Source organism: Pinus tabuliformis, chromosome 3_2, assembly GCF_031772625.1.
Source record: "Pinus tabuliformis cultivar Carrire ecotype Pingquan chromosome 3_2, CPIR1, whole genome shotgun sequence".
Taxonomy (NCBI): Eukaryota; Viridiplantae; Streptophyta; class Pinopsida; order Pinales; family Pinaceae; genus Pinus; species Pinus tabuliformis.
Window position 1 is genome coordinate 1,234,593,837 of NC_142302.1, and position 27,524 is coordinate 1,234,621,360.

Genomic DNA, 27,524 nt, shown 5'->3' on the forward strand with positions numbered 1-27,524 from the left:
TGTAATTCTATCGGCCCATAATGCAAATACCAAGGATTTATGCCAGTTCTTATGATTTTCTTCAATTGTTCGCTTAATGATTTTGATTAGATTTTTATTAGTTGATTCTGCTAGGCCGTTACCCTGGGGGTAATAGTTGGCAGAATACTTTAATTTGAATCCTCTTTTGATAGCGAAATCAATCATTGCATTGCCTGAGAAGTAAGAAGCATTATCAAAGACAAGAGCGTTTGGAACACCAAACCTGGTTACGATGAACTGATCTATAAATTCGATGATTGCTTCCGAGTTTGTTGTCTTTAATGGAACTGCTTCTACCCACTTTGTAAAGTAATCAGTTGCTGTAAGGATATACTTGTGTTGCTTGGAAGATGAAGGATTTATTTCTCCAATGATGTCCAATCCCCATTGTTCAAAAGGTTGTTCAATGTTGATTGGTTGTAAAGGGAAAGCTGGCTTTCGTTGTCTTCCACTGGCAGTTTGGCACTTAATGCATTTCCTTACATATTCATGAGCATCCTTAAACAAAGTAGGCCAGTAATATCCGGCATGAATTACTTTATGAGCTGTTGTATCAGCTCCAAAATGTCCTCCTGCCAGTCCATCGTGTAGCTCCTGCAAAACCTTTTGAGCTTCAGGTTTCTCAAGGCATCTTAGTAATACAGAATCATAGTTTCTCCTGAAGAGCACATCGTTAATAAGAGAAAAACTCTTAGCTTTCAATCTAATGGCTCTCTTATTCTTGTAGGACAAATTGGTAGGTGCATAACCATTCTTTAAATAAAAGATTAGATCTGAATATTGAGATTCGGAATCCGGTATACTTAGCTGATTGACTTCTTGGTTTTGCTCTGTATCACCTGATTCAGGAATGTTTGATGCTCCTGCTAAGATCCTGCAAAAACCTTGACCTTTAACAAATTTTGCTGGCTTTATTTCTAGATCATATTCTTGGAGGGCTGCGACCCAGTTTGCCCTCTTTTCTCCCAATTCCTTTTGAATTAATAGTTGCCTAACTGCGGAGAAAGGAACTATTACTTTAGTATGGGTTTTAAGAAGAAAGGGTCGATAATGTTTGACTGCTTTAAAGACAGCAAAAGCTTGTTTCTCAATTTCGGAATAATTCAATTCGGCGCCTTGGAAGTTAGAACTGAAGAACGAAATGGGCGCTTCCAAATTGTCATCATTCAACTGAGTTAGTACTGCTGCGTAAGATAAGTCGGATGCAATAGTATATAATGTAAAATGATTAGAAAGATTTGGAGTATTCAGGGCTGGGACATTGATTATGGATTGTTTAATATCATGAAAAGCTTGCTTTTCTTCTAGTCCCCATCTGAAGGTTGAATTCTTTTTAATCATCTTTTGCAGTGGTAGTACAATCTGTGAAAAATCTGGAACAAATCGCTTAACGAAATTAATTTGTCCTAAAAACGACTGCATCGATTTTTTATTGTGTGGAAAAGGAATTTCAGAAATTTCTTTAATTCGCTCAGGATCTACATAAATGCCATCCTTAGATACAATAAACCCTAAGAGCTTGCCTTGGTTGAGAGCGAAAAAAGACTTTTTCGGGTTAAGAGAGATACCATATGTTTTGCATCGTTGAAAAATCTGATTTAAATCATGCAAGTGATTATATCTCTTTTTAGAATATACAGTAATGTCATCGAGGTAGACAACTACTGTTCGGTTAATTAACCCTCTAAAGGCTGTATCCATAGCTCTTTGAAATGTCGCTCCTGCATTTATGAGTCCGAAAGGCATCTTTTGGTATGCGTAAGTTCCCCATTTTGTTCTGAATGTAGTTTTTAATTGGTCATCAGGGTGGACCAGCACTTGATTGTATCCTGAGAAACCATCAAGAAAAGACATCAATTCAGATCCTGCTACCGATTGAAGGATTTGCTCCATGGTAGGCAGAGGGAAGTTATCTTTTAAGCTTGCCTTATTTAAATTTCTGAAATCAATACAGATTCTGATGTCGCCGTTTTTCTTCCTGACGGGTACCATATTGGAGACCCAGTTTGAGTGTCGGACAGGAAAGATAATCTTAGCTTTTAAAAGCTTATTAAGTTCCGACTTTATCTGGCTCTCCAAATTTGGATGGATTTTTCTTAACTTCTGCTGGATTGGTTTTTGATCGGGAAGCATAGGAATAGTGTGTTGTATGATAGATGTATCATATGTTTTAAGGTCATCATACTTCCAAGCAAAAACTTGTTTGTTTTTTCTTAAAAGTTTGATAAATGCTTCCTTTTCTATTGTAGAAAGTCCTAATCCTAAATTTATATTCTGAGGAGTTTGAGCCGTTCCTAAATTAATCAATTCAAACCTAAGAGTAGAGCTCTGGAGTTTAGCATTAATTACAGGTTTAAACCTATCTTTGATGTCATAAAGGTCTTCAAGCTTTACCACAGGTTTAGGAATAACGTTATCTTGAGATGTTTGCTTCATTTGAGAATCATGCTCATCCTCTTCAATGACTTGATTGTCATAGGACTTTTCAGAGGTCAAAAATTGCAAAATATCCTCGTCATGGTTGAAAACCCTCCAGCTAGTGATGTTATCAGGAACTGAAGGTCTAAAAATTAACTCTACAGAAAATCTATCAAGACTATAGTCTTCGGAAGGGAGAAGCTTGGAAGCTACGTTGGCTAGTAAATCAGCTGCTGAATTTTGCGATCTTGGGATTGATAAAATATTGAATGCTGAGAAATGCGAAGTGAGATCTTGCACTAGCGTTTGATAATGCTTAAGGTGGCTTGAGAGGCAATGGATTGTATTCCTTACCTGTTTAACAATGATCTCACTATCGCCGAATACTTTTAAATATTGGACTTTAAGGTCAATTGCCTTATATAATCCCTGAAGTAGTGCTTCGTATTCGGCTGTATTGTTGGTGCATTCAAATTCTAATCTACAAGAAAGCATTGTCTTTTCGCCTTTTGGACTAATCAAAATGCAACCTGCTCCTGAGCCCTCGCTGGACTTAGAGCCATCAAAATACAAAGACCAAAATAAAGGAGAATCAGAAATATTTACATCCTTTTGATCTACATTAAAGCATTTGGATAAATTTGATTGTGAAAAATTTTCTACTTGAGATGTACAATGATTAACTTGAAAAGGGGAAGATTGGGCAACAAAATTGCCAAAGAATGATTGTGAAGAATAATTTCCCAAAATGTTATTGTTGAAAGCCACCGGCTGGTTTTCTTGTTCGAAATCGGTTACTGTATGAGTCATATGCTTCTCACGGTCGATCCTTATTTGATTTGGCTTACCCTTGTAGGGGAGCCACATATGTGACCAATCGGTGGAAATGTATCCATGTAGTTTCTCAGACCAGTCTCTGCTCAAAATTAAACCGTAAAATTCAGGTATGTCGGCTATCAAAATGTCTATTCTCTGTACTATTCTGGGATCAGCAGACAACCTGATAGTCACGGAATTAATTTCTCCTATGACCTGTACTTTGGTTCTGTCTAACTGTACAATGTGGATGGCTGACTTCTGGGGTTCTATGTTCAGCTTAGAACAAACTGAAGCTGGCATAATATTGGATGAAGCCCCTGAATCAATTAAACAGTTATGCAGATTTCGATTATAGATTTCATAGGTGAGCAAAAAAGGTGGGGTATGAGAATTGGATCTATCTCCAATCAGAACCGAATCGGTAGCCTCGACCATATCTGGAGGGGGTTGTCCTGAATCATTAGCAGCTTTTGAACTGGGAAGAGGGGAAGAGGGAATAGCGTTAAATTCCCTTAGGAGCAGTTTTTGCTGATGTTTTAATTTACCTAGTTCAAACATAGTTATGTTTGCCTTGGTCTTTTTCATGTCATCGACAATATTATACTCCATATGGTCAGATACCACTAGTGTTTTGGATGTTGAAGGAGAATTAGAAATTGGAGGCTGGTTTTGAGGGGCTGCTACCGGAGATTTCTTCGGAAGAACTTTTTCTTTTGGTGTGGCAGCACCTGCACTCCTCTTTTTTGTTTGAGTAGGTTCAGAAGCGCTTCTACTTCTTGTAGTAACCGGAAAGGCTTCTTCTTCATTCTCAGTATCAGAGTTTGGGAGTATAAAATCCCACATTCCATGGCATTCAGCTACTTCTTCTTCATCATTGGTCTGTTCAGTTGTTTCACCTTCCTCTTCTTCTTGGTCTGAGTCTGCATTGGATATAACATTGGGTGGCTTTGACTCAGTTTTCTTGTAAGTTCTAAATGGTCTTTTATTTGAGGTTTCGGCCACCTGTTTCTTGATATCAACCATTTCATTAGACAATGTTTTAAGGACCTTTTGTAAACCTTCCATATCATAGGGGTCCTTTGGGGTTTTCTTCTTGGAATCTTCTTTAAACGAGACTTTTTTAGCTTTTCGGTCTTCAAGAGCAGCTTTCTTCTCAAGAGCATTAATGCGTTTTTCAACAGCAAGTGCTTCTTTCATGTTTTCAGCTAAGGTAGGTTTGCCAGCCCTGTCTACAAAAATAGCTATGTTGGCAGGTAAGGCAGTAATATACCATTCGCTTCTGATTTGTTCACTTGGTTTAGAGGCGGTAGGGATTTTATTCAGGAGTTTATTAAATCTGGCATTAAACTCTTTTATTGGTTCCCTATGCTCTATTCTCAAGTTGGAGAGATCATTTATTAAAGTAGCTAAGGACCTATCATCTCCATACTTGGTAAGAAACTCCTCTTGGCATGTGTTCCAACTGGTAATTAAACCAGAAGGTAAGGAAAAATACCAGGATCCTGCCGATCCTTGTAAAGTGTAGGGAAAAAGTCTGACAACAACATCTTGCTCTGTCACTCCTTTCAAGTTAACTGCTAACATAAAATTGTTAATATGTTCTTCAGCTTGGGTTCCGTTATCTGGATTAAATTTAGGCAACCATTTTTCGGGAGCGTCTGGTAGATCATGTAATGGTCCAGGCATGTTGACTGCACCTGGCCTAGTCCATGGATCTGCCATTGTGCTAGCAACAGTGGTTGACACTACTTTCGGGGTTCCAGATGTTTGAGGAGGTATCAAAAATGAAGAGTGAATAGGTTGGGATATTGAGGCTCCTATTCCCTGATGAACAACAATATGTAATGGAGGAGTGGATGGTCGACTTTGCAGATGAGGAGATGAAATGGAGGATGTGGAAGAAAAATCTCCACTATCAGATCCTTCAGTATTTTTCTTTGGCCTTTTCCTTTTGGGTAAAGGAAACTCAGTGGGTTCAATACCAAGTTTTTCGCTCTGAAGTCTGGTGAGAGGATGAGTGAGGTTGAACTGCGAAGTCGCACTGCTTTCTGATATCTCAGATTTCTGTGGTGAGATGGAGAAGCTCTGAAGTTTCTGGATTAGAGACTGGACTTCAGGAGATTCAAGACTTAGTTGTTCTGAAATATTATGGGTGTGAGCAGTGGTGGTTGATTCTTCCTTTCTTTGATCATGTGCTGGTAAACCAGCATGTGATTGAGAAGGAGAAGATGGTTTGGAGGGGGAATTACTCTTAGAATGGTTTGTGGAGTTGGACCTACTTGCCATTCACAGTTGATGGCCCTCCTTCTAGCGCCAAAAATGTTGATGCCTCGAAATTCGTTGCAACAACATCGGGGAAACCACCCGGTCCGGAACTTAGTGCAGCTCCTTTTCCGTTTGGAATAGTGGCTCCGACTGGGGATAACGGGACCAGTTTCCCAAAGATTATAAGTGAACGGGATGGATGGATGATTTAAGATATGAAATGATAATAAACAAAATAACTAAACTATAAAAGAAATACAAAAACTATAAGCTAATCCCGGGACTTATCAATTCAGACAGTACAGCGTTTAATAAACTATGCTTAATGACAGGCATATAGATGACACTAACAACAAGCATAGATGTTTAATCATTTGAGATTGCTCTGCGTAAGTAGTTACGCAGAGCTATAATAGCGAATTACTGTACTCAGTCATTTATATCATTGATACATACATGGGTGAAAGATAACAAATCTCAAAACATTCAATAGTGATATGAAATGAAGACTTGTTGTTGTATTACATACATGTATTCAATAATAGCAAAGTAATAACACAGCAATTCATATAACTGAAAAGAGAACAGATACAGATAATAGTACCATGCAAGCTGTTTGATCAATCCAATGTATTAATCGCTATGTAGCAGTCCTTCCTTCCAACCAGAAAGCATTCCAAGCAAACGACAATAGTGCACAATTTACTTAAACAGCATTCCAAGTAAAATTAAGGACCAGTGGTCGAGTTTCAAAAAGAATATAGACCGAAGCACAATAGTGCAAACTTCAGCCTTTTAGTCTTTTACAAAATTTTACGACCCTTTCCAAAACAATGAAAGGGTCTATAAATACTATTCTAATCTAACTACTAAATATCTAAAAACTGAAAACTAAGAAATCGGCATCAACAAATATCATTTTGCATTTGGGTGATTCGGCAGTCGGCGGCGATGCTTCAGTCAGCTGTCTCTTTGCCTTTACTCTTTCGCTGACATATCGCCAGCATTGGCTCTACTTCAGGTGGAGTATTGAGGCGAGAAGTCAGCTGTGCATCATATGTGGCATCTTGGAAATCGGCAATCAGGTATTGGAGAGCGTCGGTTAGACAGTTAAGAGCCGACCTTTGAGAATGCGGTTTAATCAAGAAAAGCCAGTATGCATCGGAGGTCAAGGTATTCACTCCAGCAATTAACCGCCCTTGTTCTTCCAGCTTAAGATAATTCTTATGCTCCAGCATATTCGCGGTTGTTATGTTTCCAGGTGTGCATTGTGAAATCATGTTAGCCAGATACAATGTATCATTGACTATATTGATCATGTTTTTGGAAATTGTTTTGCATCTGGATGCTGCCCTCTCTGCCTTCATTACCTGTGTTTCCCATTCCATGAAAAGTATGTTCTTGTATGTTTCACTAATTCGGGCTAAATTAGCAGCTTGCCCTTCTGGAGTATCTTGCCATTCAATATATTCTATTATTTCATCTTCGGCCTGATCCAAGTTAGTCCTGGCTTTCTCGATTTGCTTACATACTGCTGTAGATATATCACAAAGTGACTCAGCCTCAACTAGCTGTTGGCACAAAAGTCTAATCTGAGATATTAAAGCGTCGTTTATCAGAGTTGCCTCTGTTATGAAATCTTCAATACTCTTGGCACCTTTAATACCTTCAAGCTGTGCTGAGAGCTGAACTATTTGATCTTCTTTAGATTTCATTAACAGCTCATTTGATGCTTCCAACTGTGATAATGCCTCTGCTAATTTACGTGCTTTAATGTCACTTTGGTCTATCCTTAGTTTTTCAATTTGCTGGGATAACAAATGATTCTCTTGTTGTTGAGCCAGCAATTGTTCTTCCGCCTGTGTCGTTTTATTCTTTGCCTCTATCACTTCTGCTTGCAATGCATATACCTCATGCTCTTTAGTCTTCAAAAGAAGACTCACTTCGGATGCTTTGTCAATGGTTGCTGCTGAATAAGCTCCCGCAAATTGCGACAGCTTTGTTAAATCTTCAGAGGGACTTAATTCTCCCTTCCAGACGACATTGCCCGTGACTGTTTGCTCATTTGAAACAGAAGGTTGATCAAGCCTTCGCCTCTTCCTTGAGCGTCTTACAACGGCTTTATGCTTAGGGCTGTAGAAAATGTCTAGAGGAGGGATTTCCTCTACCTGAAGATCAACTTGATCAGATGGATTCTGAGTAACTTCTTCAACGTTCTGTACTGTGGGTGGGCCGCTGGTTCCTTCAAGAACCGGAGAAACAGTAATATCGGGAGTCTTTAAGGCATCTGAGTCTTTGGAGGCTTCTTTACCACTTATAATGGAATCAAATTGGTTCCATTCCTTAATCAATTCAGTATCGACAGAGATTTGCTTACTCTGTTCTTTTTCTTTTTCAATTCTCTGCTGTTCTTCGAATGCCTTCCACTGTTGCTCCTCTTGTACTCTCCGTTGCTGTTCCTCCAATTCCTTTTTCTGCCTATCTTCCAGTTCTTTCCTTATTTTTTCTTCTTCCTCTCGTTTCCTCTGTTCTTCTATCTCTCTTTGTCTCTGTTCTTCTATCTCCCTTTGCCTTCTCTGCTCTTGTTCAATTTGTGCTTTTTGCTGCCTTTCTATTTGTTCTCTTCTATGACTTTCTGCCTGCAGCTTTCTTTGACTTTCCTCCTGTTATCTAATTGTAACGGGAGGTGAATTTATTTCTGGCTGATCAGGCTCGCTTGAGGATGAAGTTGGGGTTGTAGATAATAACTTTAGAGGCAAAGTTTGCAACCTTTGCTTTCTAAGTTTATTAAATTCAGTTAATTCCATATCTTCATATCTCATCGCAGCAAGTTGTTTGACTTGGCTTATTGAATTAGCACCCATGAACAGGTCGTCAAACTGGTCTTCTTGGTGAACAACCTTTGTCAGCTTAGCCTGTTCCAAGGCAATGAAAGCAGCCTTGTTCGGGTCATAGAGTCTGTTGGGAATAGAAACTAGAGATAGCATTTGGAGTTTTGCTGCTTCCTTTTCTGCATGCTTATAATTTAACAGCGTATAAACTCCAATTCTTAAAGGAAACGATGGCCATCCTTCTTCTTCTCCTCTTTGAGAGTTTGGGTAACACCTTCAGACATTATCTGATAAGAGATTTCTCGGGCTAACAGTTTGTCTGGCATGTATACGGGAAGAACATGTGGCCTGGCCTTGCTTCCAAAAACTCTGATATAAGAAAAACATTCTTCGCCGAACCAATGGGCTACGGCTGGCAGGTCAAAAGAGGCTTCATAGGAAATCCTAGGGATAGGTCTGTCAAAAATAGAATAGTGAACGGGAACCATAAAACCATTGCAAATTTGGTACAAATGGTCTTTGTGAGAAGGTTTCCACAATTTACGATGATACAAATGAATAGGTGTTGGGTCATGGGTTGTCCATCTCCAACCAAGGACAGGAAACTCAGAATTAAAACAAAGGGCATCCATAATGTATGCAGAGTAATAAAAAGGTGGGATTTTTCTCTCAGTGACTCTGGTTTTGGCCCTAAACTCACGAATAGCTAAGACCAATTTATCAGACAGGATAGTGGCCCAATCCATAATTATACTATTAACGGCCGCTTCCATTAAGGGAACCATATCAACATGGATATTTGCAGAATCATGAAATCCCCACAATCTACACATCATAATTCCAGCATAGCAGTAAGGTGAAGCCAGAGAGGCATTGGAGTACTTACCCGACATATCCTGTTTGTGTTTTGCTGGATTTTGCCTCCAATCTCGGAGAGGTTCGGCTGGTGATTCATTCTCTCTGGCAAATTTTTCCACAAATGCTCTGTTATAGACTTGCTCGGGATTGGGCAAATGATACATTCGTCTTAAGTCGTCAGGCTTGAAGGAGCCGAAAATCCTTCCATCCTTAGAAATGAAGGTTCTATTAGTGAGAGGAACTTCTTCAATTGCCCAACGTACCACATCAGTATAAGGCAAGACTTGTTCCCTGGCTGCTATTCTGTGCAGAAAAGAGTCAGCCAAATCTTTAAGAGTTGCCTCAGACTTTCTTAATTCATCCACACTTGCCTCCGTTACTGTCACTTCTGGTTGTTCTCCTTCTAGCAAATTGTATGTCCCTTGCCATGTAGTACCAGTAAGACCAGTGCATGTAGTATTTGAGATTAAGCCTTTCCTTGAAGGTGTAGCAGCTTGGCCTGAGGTGGGTGTCGCAGTAGAACCTGCCATCTTCTTGAACTTTTTTCCCATCATATTCAGACTTCTCTCGTTAGTCGAATTCTACACAAGTGCAAGAGAAATCGTAACAAAGAAATAACAATGACAATCCATAACGGGATAAATATATGATTTGAAGCGTGGCGAGATTATTCCTAAAAGAGGCTGCGGATCTAATGATTTGAGAAGGCACCGTAGATGTGATGATGGTGATTTTACGGCCTGCAGCTTCATAAATGACCATTACTTAAGTTATTAAACCGAATGACCCCTTAAAGCGTGTAATAGATTTTTTCAAAGGTCTAATCGTAATTGCTCGTTAATTCGAAGGGGCAAAGCTTTAAATACGCATGCATTACCTTATCCCTTTACTTAACGGCATTTTGAAATCTGTGATTTTGTCAAATCGATTTTAAATATAACTTTAATGCTTTGAAATAATCACCTTTTGGAACTGAGGTCATCATTAAGCGTCATCATATCGCATCGGAAGTATGTGTGTGGCGTTATCACTTGGGAAAGTTCTTTAGCGAACGCCGATTGCGATATCGCATTCGGCGCGCGAACATAACCCCCAAATGTGTATCAATTGCTTTTAGCGAATGCCGATAGCGATATCGCATCGGGGAAAGGATATAAACGTCTTATGAAAATGCGTAGGATTGTACCGATTGCCGATATGCGATATCGCATCGGGCCGGAGTGTTAAAACATTTTTCACAAGACATAGTGCCATGCCGATAGCCGATCGCCGATATCGCGTCGCATCGGGGAAAAGGTATGTGCCCTTTTGTGTGTGCATTGGCTATTGCCGATGGCCGATAGCGATATCGCATCGGGAAAAACCAAGATGGCAACCGAACTTGCGATTACTTTTTTGGACTTAACCAAAAATTGCTTATCATTTGCTCAACAAGGGTTTTTTGCATAAATTCATTTGATTATCATACCTTATTTGAACAAGTTTATTAATGCCAATTAAAAATTTTAAAAGGGACCCATTTCATATGTAAATTGTTTGTGATAAAAATGTTATGAAATGGGGGGTTGTTGTAGGGCACAACAGGACTTCAAATTATATCGAAATCACCCTAATATCGCATTGGGTCTGCCTTGGGTCACTTTCACAAGCTCCACTGTCGATCTACGGGATCTCTGATCCAATGGTCAATATGCGATTTCAGGTGGCTTAACGAAACAGAGGTTACCCGCCCGAAAAGGCAGTTTTCCTCTCTCCTCCGCCAGCCACGCGTCGTTCATTGTATGGGATTGGGCGGAGCCGGCCCAATACCATTTACCACTTGAGGCCCGCCCGAAATTCGGCTTACGGAATTCAAATCATATGAATTGTGCCTATAATTCCCCTTCGGGTATGGCTTTATCGCTTCGGGCATCTTTCCTTTGTATTTCAGTTTTTACACTGAAACACGCTTATACACAGGAAAGTCCCTTTATGGCGGAACTCAAATGTTATAAAGTTGTGCTTATAAATCCTTCGGGTTCGGCATGTTATCGCCCCTTTATATCGCTGCGACGTGACATTGTGATGCGATATATCACAATCACAAGTCGCATTGGCCCGGGGGTCTGTCCCTTGTCTCATGCCATCGCCGATGTCGATCCGCCAATATCGGTGATCGCAATATCGCATCGACCCAGGGTCCTTGCCTTAGGTTATATGCACAAGCCTGCCTCCGACCTGATATGTCAGGGATCGACAATCGGGGGTTTCTCCCCTTTCCGCTTAAGTCCGCCTTTTGGACCTCCTCCAATGTGATTTCCCTTTATAAGGGTTTTTTGCCCATTTTAGGGGATTTTGCCTCTTTTTCCAAAGAACAAAGGGCATCTTCTTTCTGCGATAACTTCTGCATCCTAAGTCCATTTTTGCCCATTCAAGTTGCAGTAGATTCAGAATGAAAAGATCTCTGCCATGGGGCTATTTCTAAGAACTTCCTTGGACTTCATTTTCCTTTGTGAGGAACACTTAGACTTAGGAGTCTATCCAAAATCCATTTTGGATCAACAGGATAGTCATACATATTCTCCGAGGTTACTGTAGTAAACATCCTAAGTTGTGGGATGAATCTTTACCTTATGTACAACATGCTTACAATAGAGCCTTACATTCTTTGACTACTTGATTGTCGTTTGATGGATTTCATGTTCGGTGAAGAAGATAAAGTGGGTGAACATGATGATGCAAACAAAGCAATTATGTTCATTCAATGAATACAACAGATACATGAAGCAGTGCAGGAGAAGTTAGAGAAGAGTCAGGCCAAGTACAAAATGTGCCATGACAAGCATCGAGTCGATCATCATTTTCAGGTCGGCGATCAGGTATGGTTGTATATCAGTAAAGACAGGTTGAAAGGAGAAGGTAAGAAATTGAAATCCATCAGGTATGGTCCTTTCAAGATTGTTGAAAAAATGGAAATAATGCATTCCAGTTAGATTTACCTCCTTATATGCGTATTTATTCAGTTGTAAATGTGGAAAATCTGAAGTTTTATGAACCTTCGATGATCATGGATCTCGAGGAAGATACACAGATTCCAACTATTGATGATTTGGCACCTAAATATATGAATGAGTTGCAGGAAGATACCATCTTGGACAGGAAGGTTCGATCTTCAAGGCGTGGAGATGTTGAATATCTTCGAGTGGGACTCAAGGGCATGAATCTGAGCAAGGCAAGGTGGATGGAGATCAGAAGAGTGAGGGAGTTGTACCCGCACCTAATATCTGCTTAAATCAAACTTTTGTGGTCCAAAAGCTTTTAAGTGGAGAGGATTGATCCAAGAGGACCTTGTTAGTCTAGTTCGTGCAAGAAGTCCAGTTCATCTTCAACTTCGTTAGCTTCTCCAGTGTTCTTCAGTTAATCATGGTGGTGGTTTTCATGGTGGAAATGTGGTTTTAATTATTGTCATAATGTGACAATATTATTGTAATGGTTTTTATTTTATTTTATTATTGTGATGTAAACATGTTTAAAACGTAAGCTAAGGTCTAAAAACCTAAGGTTAAAAGCCTATACTACACAACCCTAAGTCCTAGTGCAAAGGTTATGGTGAAAAACCTATGTCCTAAAGCTAATGCAAAACCTATCAGACAATGTATAAAACCCACATTCAAACTATATATTAAAACAATACATAGTCCCTAATCGCGAGTGTTAACCATAGCGAGACCTCATCGAAGAAATGGACATGTGAACAGTCTCAACCGCAGTTTGGAGATCAGTATGTGAATAGTCGAATGACGCGCAGAGGGTTAGTGAAACCGTCGGGAAAAGAGCTGTCACATGCAGTTGGCCGCATGTTAGTCGGAAACGCCGGAGATGACTGCACAGGTGGCAGCTTATGACTAGACCGCAGCGGAGTCCGCCAGATACATGCAGACAGTCAATCTCTCCGCGTAGTTAGCTTAACTGCCAACAGGTTTATTATAACCTAAAGTTTATTTTGGGTCTTTTAGATGGGTTTTGTTCTATTTTAAATAAAACCACCATGTAACTTATCCTAAGGTGTCCTCCTATGACAAGACCGAGGCCTTTGAAGCTTTTAATGTTTAACCACTTGCCAAATTAGGTTAAGAAGTTCGATTTGCACACTATAAGACTACTTGTGCTCGTGATAAAGGCATTAGAGGTATTAGAGTGATTTTCATATGCTGAGCTAGAGAGGCAGTTGTTGTTTTCAAAGTATCTTGGTCGTCCGAAGGTGGAATTGGGAATCGAGACAGGCATTGGAAAACTAGGAGAGAGAGCTTTCTGTTGACAGAGACCAGAAGTGCATGCGTGCACATTCAGTCTGGTGTTTTTTCTATGTAAAAGACCTCTTTCGATCAATCCTAATAAAGCAGACGCCCATCTTGAAAGCGGACCCAGAGACGTAGTCCATCAGGGACAAACTCCGTAATCAATGTTTGTTGTCTTCTATCTCTATTCTTGCTGCAAATTCATGTTTAATTATGCTTCTTAAGTTCTTGATTAAGTCATAAATCAATTGTTTTCCTTCAGTCTTCCACATTCAACACTTAAAGTTAACGATCAATTCACTGTTGGAAAATAATCAATTCTACTTCAGTTTAGTTTATGATCAATATTAGATAAAATATAGATAATTTGCTTGTTTTGGTTGTATATGTAGATGACCTTTTTGAAGAGCCTTATTGCAAGATGTAAGTTTGTGTTGGCACTAGAGTTTGACATGGACTTTGGATTGATGCATTATTTCTTGGGTCTATAGGTGTGGTAGGGTATAGGAGAAGTTTGTGTTGTGTAGGGAAAATACACTGTTGAGATCCTAAATTTTTTCCACATGATGGATTGCAAACTCATAACCACTCCTATGATGTTGAATATGAAGTTGCATGGAGACAAGGATCTAGATTTGGTAGATCGTTCCGTGTATAGAGAATTGATTGGATCATTTATGTATCAAATTAACACCAAGCCCTATATGTGTTTTGTAGTAAACACCTTGAACCAGTTCATTGTTAAGTTGAGGCAGATTCATTGGATTGCTACAAAACTTGTGCTTTGATATTTGAAGGACATAGTATATTATGGTTTGAGGTATGCAGGAGATGGTGAGTTGATGTTGCATGAATTTGTTGATTCTAATTGGGTAGGAGATACATATGACATGAAGAGTACTTTAGGATGTTGCTTTAGCTTGGGCTTAATAGTGATTTCTTGGTTCAACAAGAGGCATGCTTTAGTAGCATTAAGTTCAACGAAGGTCATGTACATCGCAATGAGCACTCCTAGCTGCGAAGCTAGCTTTGCAAGCTTATGGCATTACTAATAAGAGTTAGAACTTACCATGATCTACAATGACAATAAAAATTTATATCAATCTCTTTGAGAATCTAAGATTTCATAACCACTCCAAGTACATTAACATTAGATATCATTTTCTCCATAATAAAATTTAAAAAGGAATAGATGCCACATAATATATTTAGATAAATAAATAAATTATGAATATCTTAACTAACCTCTTAGCAAAAAATCTTAAAATATTTAAAATTAAATTTAATTAAAGAAAAACACACTTCCCAAAAAAACAAAATGTTAAAATGTGTCTCCAATGATTTCATAAAACTTAAAATATTTAAAAATAGATTTAATAAAGAAAAAAACACATTTCCTAAAAGAAAAAAACAAAATGTTAAAAAGTATGTCTCAAATGATTTTCTAGCAACAGCATAACATAGACATAGTAAGTATCACAACACACTTACATTAATTTCCATGCATCAATATCATAACACAAACATAGTAAGTATCATTCAAGAAGGTTGTTTCATTCAGCTAGAAAAAGAAGGCTCAAATAAACAATTTGTTTGGTTTAAAATATCAGAAAATGGAAATCACATCATAATTGCGGCATGCTATTTTGTGCCACAAGTTTCAAAAATCTACAAAAGTAGAGGACTTGACCACAAAGATCCCTTTGTAGCCTTAAAAGGAGATATTGCAACATATTCTTAACTAGGTGAAGTCCTTATAATGTGTGCTTTCAATGATAGGACTGCAAGTGAGCAAGCCAACATTCTTTGTTGTAAAGAAGACTGTGACCCTATCTGGTTTACATAAGAGAGTAATCATCAGTGGGAAAGAATTTCAGAGGACAAGGGCTACAATCTCTTTGGTGAACAATTGCTTACTCTATGTGGGGCCTTCGATTTAGTCATTTGTAATGGTTTGACTAGATGGGAAAAATCCAATAATTTCACTTGCAATACTTATAATGGAGCACGTTTAGTAGATAATGCAAATTGCTCACATAGTTTGTGTGAGAAAATGGAGGAAGTTTTGATTGGAGATTAGCTTTGGGACTTAAAATCAGATCACAAGCCAATTTATTTAAGTTTCTCTTGGACCAGAAAGAAGCAGTTAAGGTCAAAAACTCAATATGTTCAACAAAATCTCCCAAAGGATAGAATTCTTTTGACTCCAGAAAATTGTAATACCTTCAAAATAACGCTATTGAGGCTCTTTGAGAAGAAAATCCCATTTCACGACCTTCATAGTCATGAATTAACACATTTAATTCAAAGCACACTTGCAGAGTGCAAAAGAGCAAAAATTAAGAACTCCGAAACAAATTGCTTTCCGGTTAATGCTTGGTTTGACGAGGAATGCAAAAAGGCAAGGAGAATGTGGAAAGAGTCAAACAAGGATAACTTAAAGTTCAAAGCTTACATGCGTATATTAAGAAAGAAAAAGACCGATTTCATGGTTTCGAGGAGAGAATAACTAATCTTCCTTGGGAAAAATAACCCCAAATTATTTTGGAAGGAGCTCCAACTAAGAAAGATGCAAACTGAAAGCACTTTTACAGCTTCTAAATGGTTTGACTATGCAAGACAACTTTATGAGTAGGATACCAAGGTTGACCCTCCTCCCTTGGTCAACACTGATACAAAACTCTTCACGGCGCAAGAGGTTGAAATGGGTATCAAGAAGTTGCATGTTGGAAAAGCAAAAGACTTAGCTGAACTCCAAGTAGAGTATCTAAAGTGGGGCTTAAAAATTCTTGCACCTCACATTACAAAAAAATTCAATAACATTATACAAGAGGGGTTCTCCACAGATTGGACAACTAGTCTGGAAATACCTCTTTTCAAGAGTGGTGACATCAATAATCCCTCCAATTATAGGACCATAGTGATAAACTCCTTGTTTGCAAAGTTATTTGGAAGCATGTTAGAAAAAGAAATCAACAAGTGGGCAGAAGAAAGAGATAAACGTGCTAAAGGGCAAGTAGGTTTTAGACCTAAACATTCCACAATTGATCATGGTATAACTTTAAGGCACATCATTGAGAAATTTTGGGAGGAAAAGGAAGAAGCCTTTTGTTGCTTTGTTGATTTCAGAAAAGCCTTTGACACGGTTCCCAGGGATAAGTTTTGGAACATAATGGAGGAACTTGGGGTTCGCAAGCATTTGAGAGCAGATGTGCATAGGCTGTATGAAGAAGTGAAAGTCAAAATTAGAACTTCAACAAAAATTTATGAAAGTTTTAGAAGTGATATCAGGGTCAAGCAAGGTTGCCCATTGTCTCCGACCCTTTTTGGTTTATATATCGACAAGCTTGAAGAGTGGCTAAATTTAGAAGGGGGTGACGGTATCCACTTGGGCAAGTTTGTTATAACGCTACTTTTATATGCATATGTGTAGAAATTCTGACTGTAGATTAACCTGATAATGCAATATAACTAAAGCAAAATACTTTAATCTACTTCTACAATCAAACTTGCGAAAGCTTAATAGATTTGAGCAAGATCAAGCGGAACACATATAACAGAAGAAGAATCAATGCACATGAAACACAGAAGAATACTCAGGGGAAAGCCTCAGCTAAAATCCTCGCTATCTATATTATCATACAAGTGGAAGTATATCAGGATTACACAAAGCTTTAGCTCTCACAGCTAGCCATATCTCAGTACAATCCCTCACAGATGCTCACAGACAAAATAGGCTGCTCATATGCCTTCTCCTTTTCCCTCCAAGCTCCTATTTCCTTGCGCTGTTTCTCCTGGGTGATCCAACTGTTACCAAGTGTAACACTGATCACTCACACTGATCTCACACCTTGTAAAACTGCGCAACACTCAAGGAATGAATTCCTTCTGCATGCATGAGTTTTGTTTATAGGAAAACTCATGCAACTGATAGTACGCTGTCCCTGTCTTTAATCTCAATTGGGTCTTTCTATGAATAGACATGCATGAGTTACTGATGAGAGAATCTTCAGTTATCTGGAGTACACTAGTTGGATGCATGCATGCATTAACTGATTGAACTCACAATTAGTTCCTCAAACAATTTGGAACTAATTTAACTGGATTTAACTCAAGAAACTGAGCTAACTAATTACAACTCAAATATAACTCATCCTTATCTCCTTAATTAAGGGATAATCTCCTTAATTTAAGGGTTAACTGTTGCATGACTTCACAAAGACTTCTAGCTTGAATTTCTCCAACTAATTAACTCAAGATGAATTAATTAACTATTTTTCAAGCAGCTGGTGAGACTAAATTCGAATTTTAATTCTCAATTTTAATTCAAGGACAAATTAAAATTGGAATATTCTTGTTGCCACATTTCAACAAGATGACCTTATTCTAATTGCTAAATTTGCTCTTGGTTTGCAAGAGCACTTACTTTCCCTTGAGTATTTTTGTAGAAGGGTGGGGATGTAAGTCAATATTAACAAAACGAAAGTAGTGGTTTTCTCTAACAAAAGAAAACATAACCATCATAAGTTCTACTTTGAAGGCAACATTATGGAAGAAGTTGTGAATTACAAATACCTCGAAATTGACTTCAATAGAAATCTAAGCTAGGATGGCCGTAGAATGAAAAAAACTTTGGGGGGTTGGAAAGCATTTTATGCTTTTCAAAATAGGTGTAGAGAGACAAAGTTATGGGACTAAAAAACCACTCTAACTCTTTTTGGGCTTTTAGTGATTCCGATGATTCTCTACAGTTGTGAACTATGGGCCAGCAGTACATCCGACATGTAGAGGAAACAAAATGAGAAAATTCAGAAGCGTTTGATTATAAACAAATTTAAAATTAAAAGTGCAGTTCCTTATGATATCTTGTTAAGTGAAACAGGGGTTGCTCCTATTGAAGCAATTATTGTGGTGCGAGTCATAAGTATTTAAAAAAATTGAGCAAATGGAAGAGGGTAGATGATGGAAGAGGGTAGATGACCTAAGGTTGTGTTTAATGACATATTGTGCAAAAGAAAGAAGACTTGGATGCGACAAAATAAAAAATGGTTTAGTAAATGGGGTATTTGCTTGAGCATGTGTCCCACAAATAGTAAAGAGATAAAAACTTTTGTTATGGATAAGTTCCACAAACGTACTTGGGAGAAGGAGCTAGGGAGAAAGAAAAAATACTATATTGAAGAGTTCAATCCCACTCATAATCATCAACAAAAAGCATACATAGGGACCAATATTTCTAGGAGAGCCAAAATTCTTATTGCTCAACTAAGGACTAATTCTCATCAACTCTGTTGTGAAACAAAGCGCTTGAAAATACTAGGAGGAAAGAGTATGTATTTTTTGCTCTTTCGGAAAAGTGGAAACAAAAAAACATTTCATTTTAGAATGTGAGGCCTTCAAAGACAACAATGAAAGCTATGCAGATATTCTCGTAGCTAGCTCTTGGGATAATCTATTCACCAAGGGGTTTGTCGAGAAATTGGAAGCGCTTATTCTGAGACTTCACATGAAAATGGCCAAATACAAAAGCGAGATAAAAAAACAATGTGTCCCATAAACTATCTTTAACTTAGTAAACATTTAAATAATTTATTTTCCTCCTTCATAAACACACTTAAGTTTGCACCATATTAATTTCCATGCATCATAATGGTTTCTAGGCATATGAATGCATGCATACCCCATCCATAAATATGATAACATAGGATGTATGCATTCACAAACCGTTTATTTTTAGAAATAATTATAAAAAAAACAATCGATGGTTTTAAATTTAAATTAATAATTTATATAAAATTTATACACCCTTGAATTCACAAAACTTTTAAATTTATAACCCACAACAAGAATTAGATGGGACCATGTTAACTACTTTAGGTAACCATGATTTGAGAGATGGGGCGACACTGGGCTTACAAGTTGGACCAACGAAGATCAATGGGTCGGTTTACCTTTCCACTCACACCTATAATTTATGTCAATGATGTCACTTAAGTAGGCAATATCTTGGTTGTGGTCCGTGTGTTCCAGAGCAAAAGAAGAAGCGACATAAAAATTTCTAAGACAGAGAGCAGATCGATCCGATCGGCCAAGCTATAGACTCTCAGGAATCAAGAAAGCCATGGAGCAGGGCGGCACAACGGAAGCAACAACAGTTACAGGTACTGACAACGCTCTCTATGCATCTTCATCATCTTATCATCTTCCCTCCTGTCTAGGCAAAAACCAAGAATTGTCTCCTTCAGATCTGTCCACCGTTCCACCTCCGCCTCCGCCGGACGACTACGAGGCCTATGCAGGTCCTCCGCCAGAGGAACCGCCTGTTCCATATCCCGACTGCCAGAACCAGGAAAACGCTCAAGAACGCTATCCATCTGACGAACCAGCCCAAGCGTACTACCAGGAAACGGCCCAACCCTACGCTCAGTATCAGGAAGCGGCTCACGGGTATGAACAATACCAGAGCCAAGAAACCCCACAAGGGTATGCGCAATACCAGTCCCAGGAAAATCCTCGTGGATATGACCAGTACCAGAACCAAGAAAACGCGCAAGGGTATGCAGAATATCAGAACGGGGAAAATCCTCAAGGGTATGAACAATATCAAAATCAGGAAACTGCCCAAGGGTATGAACAGTATCAAAACCAGGAAACCGCCCAAGGGTATGAACAGTATAAAAACCAGGAAACCGCCCAAGGGTATGAACAATATCAAAACCAGGAAACTGCCCAAGGGTATGGACAGTATCAAAATCATGAAACCAGCCAAGGGTATGGACCGTATCAAAACCAGGAAACCGTCCAAGGGTACGAACAGTATCAAAACCAGGAAACTGCCCAAGGGTATGCACAATACGCGGGCCACGAAGCCCCTCAAGGATACGATCAATACCAGAGCCAGCAAGAGTTGAACCAGTACCAAAACCAGGAGTCAGGGCAACAAGCATACACGCAATACCAAGGCCAGGACACATCGCAACAGGACGCTGAGTACCCGAAGCAAGAACTCAGTCAGGATTATGCGCCATACCAGAACAAGGACGGAGGAGTGCAAGGTTATGCAGAATACCAGAAACAGGATGCTGTTCACCATCCAGAAGGCCCTTTTCAATCGCAACCCGATGGCGGGGTTAATAAAGCCGCTATAGCCAAGGAAGTGGCATCTGGCTTTGTGAGTACAAGAAGCGGAAACGACAATGGCAAGGATGGGAGTTTGAATCCGGCTTTGTCGGAGACTACAGCGATGAAGGTGGAAGATCGGGCGGAGGGTTCGAGCCAAGCGGAAACGCAGGGCGCTTGTTCTGCAGAAGTGAGCAGCGGCAGGAAGCGGCGATCCCGTTGGGGTCCTCAGACGGAAGGCGAGGGTGAAATGCAGGATAGCGCCGGGTCCGTTAGGAAACGAAAGACCCGTTGGGCTGATGAGCCAAAACCACTTATGGGAATCCAGCTTCCAGGGTTTGTTAAAGAGTTAACTGGAGGCATGGAACTCGATCCTGAGGTACAGGCTTTGAATGCACGGTTAATGGATATCCACAGGTTATTACAGTCGGGGATGCCTTTAGACGACCGGCCAGAGGGTGCTCGGTCGCCGTCTCCGGAGCCCATCTATGATAACGATGGAATTAGAATCAATACAAGGGAATTCAGAGCCCGAGAAAAGCTTACCAGGGAGAGGCAGGAGGTCATTTCCCAGCTTATCAAGCGAAACCCAGCATTTAAGCCTCCGGCAGATTACCGTCCACCGAAGCTTTATAAGAAACTGTTCATTCCTGTGAAGGATTTTCCGGGGTATAATTTTATTGGCCTCATTATTGGCCCCAGAGGCAACACCCAGAAGAGAATGGAGAAGGAGACTGGTGCAAAGATTGTTATAAGAGGCAAGGGTTCTGTCAAGGAGGGTAGATTACAGCAGAAACGTGATCTGAAACCTGATCCATCCGAGAATGAGGACTTGCATGTTTTGGTTGAGGCGGAGACACAGGATGCTTTGGAAAAAGCTGCGGGCATGGTGGAGAAGCTGCTTATGCCTGTTGACGAGGGTTTGAATGAGCACAAACGGGCGCAGTTGAGAGAGCTTGCGGCACTTAATGGGACAATACGGGATGATGAATTCTGCAGGCTTTGTGGTGAACCAGGTCATAGGCAATATGCTTGCCCTACAAGGCTTATAGGTTTCAAAAGTGATGTTTCGTGTAGAATTTGTGGTGATGGTGGTCATCCGACTATTGATTGTCCAATGAAGGGATCGGGGAAGAAGATGGATGATGAATACCAGAACTTTCTGGCTGAATTAGGGGGTGGCACTCCTGAGTCATCGGTTGCTAAAGTGGGTGACAGTGGTCGTCAGAATCAGACATTGTATCTCACTGGCTCACAAAATGGGAACCCTCCATGGAAAGAAAGCAGTGGAATGGGCTTGGGATTATAATGGAACGCAGCAAGGTCAGCAACCAAATAACTTTCAGTCTGGAATTGGATCGAAATTTTCAAAGGATCATGACGATTCTAATCTATATATAGGATACTTGCCACCTCAGATTGATGATGACGGACTAATTCAGTTGTTTGCACCTTTTGGCGACATTGTTGCGGTGAAGGTCATCAAGGATCGCTTAACGGGGGCAAGCAAAGGATATGGCTTTGTTAAGTTCTCTGATACTGCTTCAGCTGCACAGGCAGTGTTGCATATGAATGGGTACCGTTTGGATGGGAGGGTTATGGCAGTCAGAGTTGCAGGCAGGCCACCACAAGCTGGTTTTCCTGGAGGTGGCCAAACCCCAATGCCTGTTATGTATCCTGGATCGGATCCCTCTGCAGCAGGTTATTCTTCACAGCAGTTTCCTCCAGGACCACCGTCTGGAAATTCAATGGCAGCAGGGAACACAGTACCTGCTCCAGTTCCGTGGGGTCCACCTGTACCACCTCCACAATACAACCCTTATGCACCGCCTCCACCAAGACCCACTATGTATGGTGAAACATATCATCCACAGGGGGGTACTTACCCTGGGCCCCCGATGCAAGGACCTCCTCCACCTGGTACAGCCCATCAAAATATGATGCAGCCTCCACCATTCGGTGGACCTTATCCTGTACAGGGACCTCCTCTGCCTGGCCCACCACCTCAGAGTATGCCTCCTGCTGAACCACCTCAAAGCTTGCCTCCAGGTGTGCCGCCTCAGAATTTGCCACCGCAAGCATCTTCTGGTGGCTCCCAACATGGAGGTCCTCCAGGTACAGTCCCTAGTAATACTGGAAGTACAATGATGGCCATGCCACAAGTTGGTCCTCCTGCGTATCCCCCTCCACCTCAGTATCAAGGTTATTATGGTGCTCCACCTCCTCCAAGTGCCCCAGCAGGTCCTGCACAGTGTATAGGTAGTGTTCCACCTCCATGGGTGGCAAACCCTGCTCCGCCTCCACCCCCCCCTCCATCATCATCAGAGACAACCTATGCTGTTGAGTCAGAATATGAGAAATTCATGTCTGAAATGGGACAATGATTTTTTTGGCAATTCTCACGATGAACGGGTAAGCTTGCCTATCAAACTTTGTTTATTTTTGTTTATTTGATTGATATACACAAGTTTCTATATGTTACTTATTTTGCTGATGGGAAGAGTGGTTTGATTTGTATCATCTTCATCTTACGATATGTTGGACATGGTGTGGCATATAGTTGGTGATCTGTGAAGGTTTCTCTCATCATATACACGTTTTTTTACCTTGCACATTGTCTCCACGGCATACTGAGATATGTCAACAGTTAGATGTGGAAGCAATGCTTTTGCTTGATAGAATGGTCCATTTGATCAGAGTCACAGAAAATGTCACCAGGTTGTTTTTAGGTGTTTTTGCATTCCTTTAAATTTTCCCTTCACATTTGATGCTGAAACAATGTGCACTTGATAGAATGGTCTATTTGATCAGAATCACAAAAAAAGTATATCATCAGGGTTTGATAGGTGTTTTTGCATTCTTTTATTTTTTACCATGATGCATCTACTGCCTTTGGTCATCTTGACAATTTATCAGCGTCAATCACATCGTTTATAGGGTCTGTTTTTTTACCTCTGCATGGCTTTCCAAGGTCATTGTTTTTCCTTTGATTATAGCAGAGTGATTAACTCCCAATGCTTCTATTTTGCTGGTTTGGCAGGGTTGATGTTTGTTGGAGGAAAGCTGACATGATTTATGTTTAGAATTCTGACACACAGACTTTTCGAAGATTGGAAACTCACATGTTATATTTAACCTTGTTTATGGTGAAGAGTAACTGTTGCAGAGCTGTTCAACTTATACAAGAAAGGAGCAAATCGACATATTAATGTAGCTGTTGAAATTGTTGAATGCCTTTATGAATAGGTTGGGAGGGACTTGTTTAACATTGTTTCATTGATTTAAGGGGGAATGGATGCAGAGATATTCAATTGCAGGCTTTAACTTGTTAGATTTAAAGTTTTATTATGAAGATGTTCTAGGGTTGCTAATCCATTTGAGCCTGCAGTTTGGCGAATATGCCCTTGCAAATGGTTTTTATTATGAGAAGCTGTTTCCAATTTAAATTTGTTATAACTCTATCTTTTCTCTGTAGCGCTAACTTGATGATTGTGGCCAGGTTTAAATTTATCCTCCAATTTGCTTAAAAATAAATTCGCACCACTGTTGCAGTAGACAAGACTTGGCATGGTTGTGAGTGCATATTAGTTGATTACAACTGTTGTTTTGTCTGCTTTGTAACTCTGATGTGTGGATTGTGCTTATATTGTTGAAACTTGATATATCTGCATATTTATCTGGCTTAGTGTTTATGACCTTAGATGTCTTAGAGGGTATATGAAACATGCTTTATATGTGCTCACAATTTTTAAGATCTTGTTCTTGATTCACAGTTCAAAGTCGGTTGAATTTTTTATACCTTTGATAATAATATTATTTACATGCAGTTAAATTTAACGAGGACTTTAATGAGCTTCAGAATAAAGACCTGATGCTACTGAAATGGAGGCATCTTCATAAGCTGCAATTCTGGCACGTTATCGAAAGAGGATTGCCATTGCATTTGTTTCTATCTTTGGAATTGCATAACAGAAGTTCATTTTTTTTAGACCACCATTAGATGACAGTGTTTTGGATTTGGACTTGCCTTGTTTACCTAATTCATGCCTCATCAAATGTTTTCCAATGCCTGGCACTGTTTGCTATAGATTTACAAAATGCCTCAGTCAATTTCACAATTTATTCTTATTTTAATCATTGATTTTTTCCTATTTAATCATTGCATAGTCATGTAGTGATTGCAGGGCTAGATTGATATTGGATGGGAACTTGGGAATGGTCCCACGTTTCAAGTAAGTAAGGTCTGTATCTAAACAGTATCTACAACAATTTCTCCCTGCAGATTGTGCAGTCATTGAGCCCTTGTTATCTTTGATGCTTAATTTTCAAGTAGGATCACCTGTGGTTCTTTATCTAACCTTTTTTTAATTTTACCTAACCTTTTATGGATTTTATTGGGCATAGATGGACGTTAAAATTACCGTTCAAATTTATTGGGCATAGGTGGAGGATTTACCTAACCTATTATTTTTTTAATGGCAAGGTGACTTCTGTTGCAGCTGAAGCCTTGAGCATAGGTGGAGGATTTACCTAACCTATTATTTTTTTAATGGCAAGGTGACTTCTGTTGCAGCTGAAGCCTACAGCACATGCACCAACTTATTGGTTTTATTGCTGAGATAGACCTGGGAAAACAAGTTAAGCAAAGTATTTGCAGCTTTCCAGGACCAGCTATCGTTATTCATCTTTTTCTTTTTTAGCAAGTCTGGCTGTAAACATTGTTTATTGATCAGGGCATGGAAACTTTTATAATGCATAAAGGATGTCAGTAGATGGTGGGAGGAGTGGGGGATTAAGGGTATAATAAAACATTGAATAAAGAGGACAGTAAAAGAATCTGAACAAGAGAAAGGAAGGAACTATACAAGCACATACATAATGCCAAGGATCTTTTGAAAAATTGTCCAAAATAGAAGCCTGACCCTATTATTAGAGATTTGGGAGCTGGAAAACTAGAGCAGATGGATTACTTGCAATTTATCTTCAAAAGTAGACACAGACAAGTGATATAAGCTGTGAATACCACGGGTTGGTATAAATTTAGAAGGGGGCAGACTTCATGGTTTTGTGGCTTGAACAAGAAACAAGTTGAGAATGTATTAGAGTGTGAAGTGTTAGGCCTTCTGACATTTTGACCAATGAACAATGTGATAGCTTAGTTTCCTCACCCCTTTTAAGTTTAAAACCAGTCCCCGCGAGAGATTTCTAGCAGATCTAAAAGAAATTTTGAGAGATCCTGGAAACTTAGAGGTGCGTGTGACTGTACTGAAACTTGGCTGAAACTAGAGAATGCTATTTTTAAATTTATGTATATTTTGTTTCGGAGTAGCCTGAAGATAACTGCAAATTTGTACAAATCTTAGCCCAGTCTCCTTGGCAATATGAGCATTACAAGGTATCTTGGGATAGTATTTTGTTCTCTGTGTTTGCTTTAGTGCATTTGTATCAGGTTTCATCTTCATTAGTTGATGCCTTCTCTTCTTGTGTCAATGTTTCTCATCTAGTAACAATTCACATTGAAGTTTTTGCAATTTTAAGAACTTTTCTAGAAGTCTCGAAAGAGATTTGTAGCACTACTGCTCCTGTGATTCATCATTTGGCAGGAGCCTAGCGGGATGGCCATGAAGCATCATATATTTATGTCTCTACAGTTTGCTGCTTCTATCAACAAGAGAAACATTCTTCTTGCAATCCAGTAGTTTTGCGTCTACTGTTCCATCACAATATTAAGTAGAAAACTGCTGGTCACAGTTATGGGTTTTATTCGTAAGATACCCACAAGTTTCTAGCACACAAAATTCGATGGGGATCACATATGCATTCTTCTCCCAGCCCAATTGGGCTTGTGCGCATGGATTTCCATTAAAACATTAACGAAGCTAGAAAACTGTAATTTATATATATATATTATTTTCTTTTCCAGTATATATCTTTTACGGGATATCTTGGCTACTGTATGCTTGCAATGGTATTAATAGTGTATTTGAGGGTTCCAGATTCCAGGTTAGTCACTAGATCTTTGACTAATTTTGGCATTGCTGGTATAATAAAGTTGTGGCTACGATTGCGATTCATTATAACTAGCATTGATAACCTAAAGCCACACCGCTTAATATCCTTAGGTTTCATGTTGAGTGTCATGTAGCTGATATGATTGCTAGGATCTTTTTGGACATCGGTCAGGAGTAAAGGTGTTGCTTTCATGAATGACATGAAACATGCATGCCATTTATGCCTACCAACCTTCAGTAGGGTGATCGTTACTTTTAAAGTTTTATGCACTAGAAACAATTATGTTATACCAGCATATTATGCTTGGCCATTCAGGAAACCAAAAGAATTCCTTGCTTTCAGCTTAAAGAACTAGAGAACAAAGGTTTAGTTGATTATATTATCCAAGCTAATTAAATTTGAAAGCCAATAGTTACTTTATTTATGAACATTCTCTTCATTGAACTCGATACAAATTCATGCTTACAGTGTGCTGTGGAATTGGTTATGAATGAAAGTTTTGAGCTCGTGGATGCCATTGTTCTGTCTGAGGCATGCATTAAAAGGATCCTTAAATCACATTACACCCATCTTCCATAGATCTTGATTTCAAGTCGTTTAGCCTTATTTTCTTAAAATTCATGTTTTGGCAAGGCATAAGATTTCACAGGTGAAGCCAAAAGCAGTTACTACAATGTTGAGACTTTATCATATTATTGAGCTGAATATGAAGTGATGCATTATGGCTAGTTAGACTCTTTTTTTACAAAAGAGAAAATTTGGTTTTTACCTCTCCTGCAAGAGGAATGGTTGCTGAGGCATTTTTTAAGTCCAAATAGTGGATGACAAGAACAGAATAACCCAGGTAGCCCTGTGACATGCCAATGCAGGCTGTGAATGTATACTATTGTTTGAACTTTGAAGG

At 39.4% G+C, this 27,524-nt stretch overlaps 1 protein-coding gene across 1 annotated transcript; it reads left to right on the forward strand.

Moving 5' to 3' along the window:
* The first annotated feature begins 19,465 nt into the window (after window positions 1–19,465).
* LOC149185211 (uncharacterized) lies at window positions 19,466–24,069 on the forward strand. The gene is given in 3 exon segments (XM_089417803.1): window positions 19,466–21,905; window positions 21,907–23,020; window positions 23,649–24,069. Coding segments are annotated over 2 exon segments (3,381 nt in total). The 5' UTR covers window positions 19,466–19,610; the 3' UTR covers window positions 22,993–23,020; window positions 23,649–24,069.
* Window positions 24,070–27,524: the final 3,455 nt, after the last annotated feature.